Source organism: Sphaeroforma arctica (genome assembly GCF_001186125.1).
Source record: "Sphaeroforma arctica JP610 unplaced genomic scaffold supercont1.475, whole genome shotgun sequence".
Classification (NCBI taxonomy): Eukaryota; class Ichthyosporea; order Ichthyophonida; genus Sphaeroforma; species Sphaeroforma arctica.
Genome location: NW_014040083.1, coordinates 13,848 through 14,886, shown reverse-complemented (window position 1 = coordinate 14,886; position 1,039 = coordinate 13,848). Strand labels below are relative to the sequence as shown.

At 37.6% G+C, this 1,039-nt stretch overlaps 1 protein-coding gene across 2 annotated transcripts in view; it reads left to right on the top strand.

The window, feature by feature from the left end:
* The first annotated feature begins 370 nt into the window (after positions 1-370).
* Positions 371-1,039, top strand: part of SARC_06579 — a 5,127-nt gene continuing 4,458 nt past the window's right edge. For both annotated transcript variants that reach the window (XM_014299503.1, XM_014299502.1), the window contains exon 1: positions 371-884. In XM_014299503.1, the coding sequence (XP_014154978.1) occupies positions 609-884 (276 nt within the window). In that variant the 5' untranslated portion in view covers positions 371-608. The remainder of the gene's footprint in view (positions 885-1,039) is intronic.

Genomic DNA, 1,039 nt, shown 5'->3' with positions numbered 1-1,039 from the left:
GCGTGTATACGTGTATGAGGTGTGTGTGTGTGTATTTATATGTGAATATACATCAATCACATAGTACATACAGTTAGGCGATGACTTTGTCTCGTAACTGCTTTTCTTTTCATTTATACACAGCGTGCAGCAACAACATGACCAATGGTGTTGTGCAGCAGCCAGGTTGTGCGAAGGCGATTTTCGACTTGCTATACCATTTATTTAAATATTACCATTTGTGGAGCGATGATGGTAATCATCAAAACCTAAAGATATGACATTTTAGTGCCGGTATTTCGGTCGAGTTCATTTACAAGGTGGTAAGTGGTAATATAACGTAATAATCACATCATCAGATCTTGTTTTTTAAAGCCTATTGTATATATATCACGCATAAATATCATTTAAATATCCGCTATGTACCGTGTTCCCCTTAGTATGAGAATTTGTTAATGTATGTCTGTTCATGCATGTAAATGAAATGTATATTTGTACACACACGCACTTGGATTAATTCTGCTGGCATTTGTAGTAAATTTCAACGACAATATCTCACACTTCTCTAGGCCAATAGACCTAATTCAACAACTCTATGTTGAACGACTAAACCAGCAATAGGCACAGTAATGCGGCTACAGGCAAGTACACTAGCACACAGTAGGAGACTCACAAACGGTGGATGGATGAATAAACTATTCCAATTAAATTCGTTCCAGAAGAAACACCTAGAGAGTTACCTACACAAGGGCTTGTTAGGACATAGGCAAAGCACAAATATGCACACAGCTACACTGCCGGAACGGCATACGTTGTTCGCTTCTGCGGCGACCGTGTTTGGGGTAGGAGATATACACAGCTGGATGGGAGAAAGAGTATCACCTGCCGATCGGATCGACTTTGAGGTAGTTTAGGCCTCTGTGTGTATAGATTATATTGATTTTTCAGCACTGCGTGCACCAAGGCAGCAATCACTATATATATATATATATATATATATATATATATATATATNTATATATGTGTGTGTATATATATATATATCTCTCTATATATACTA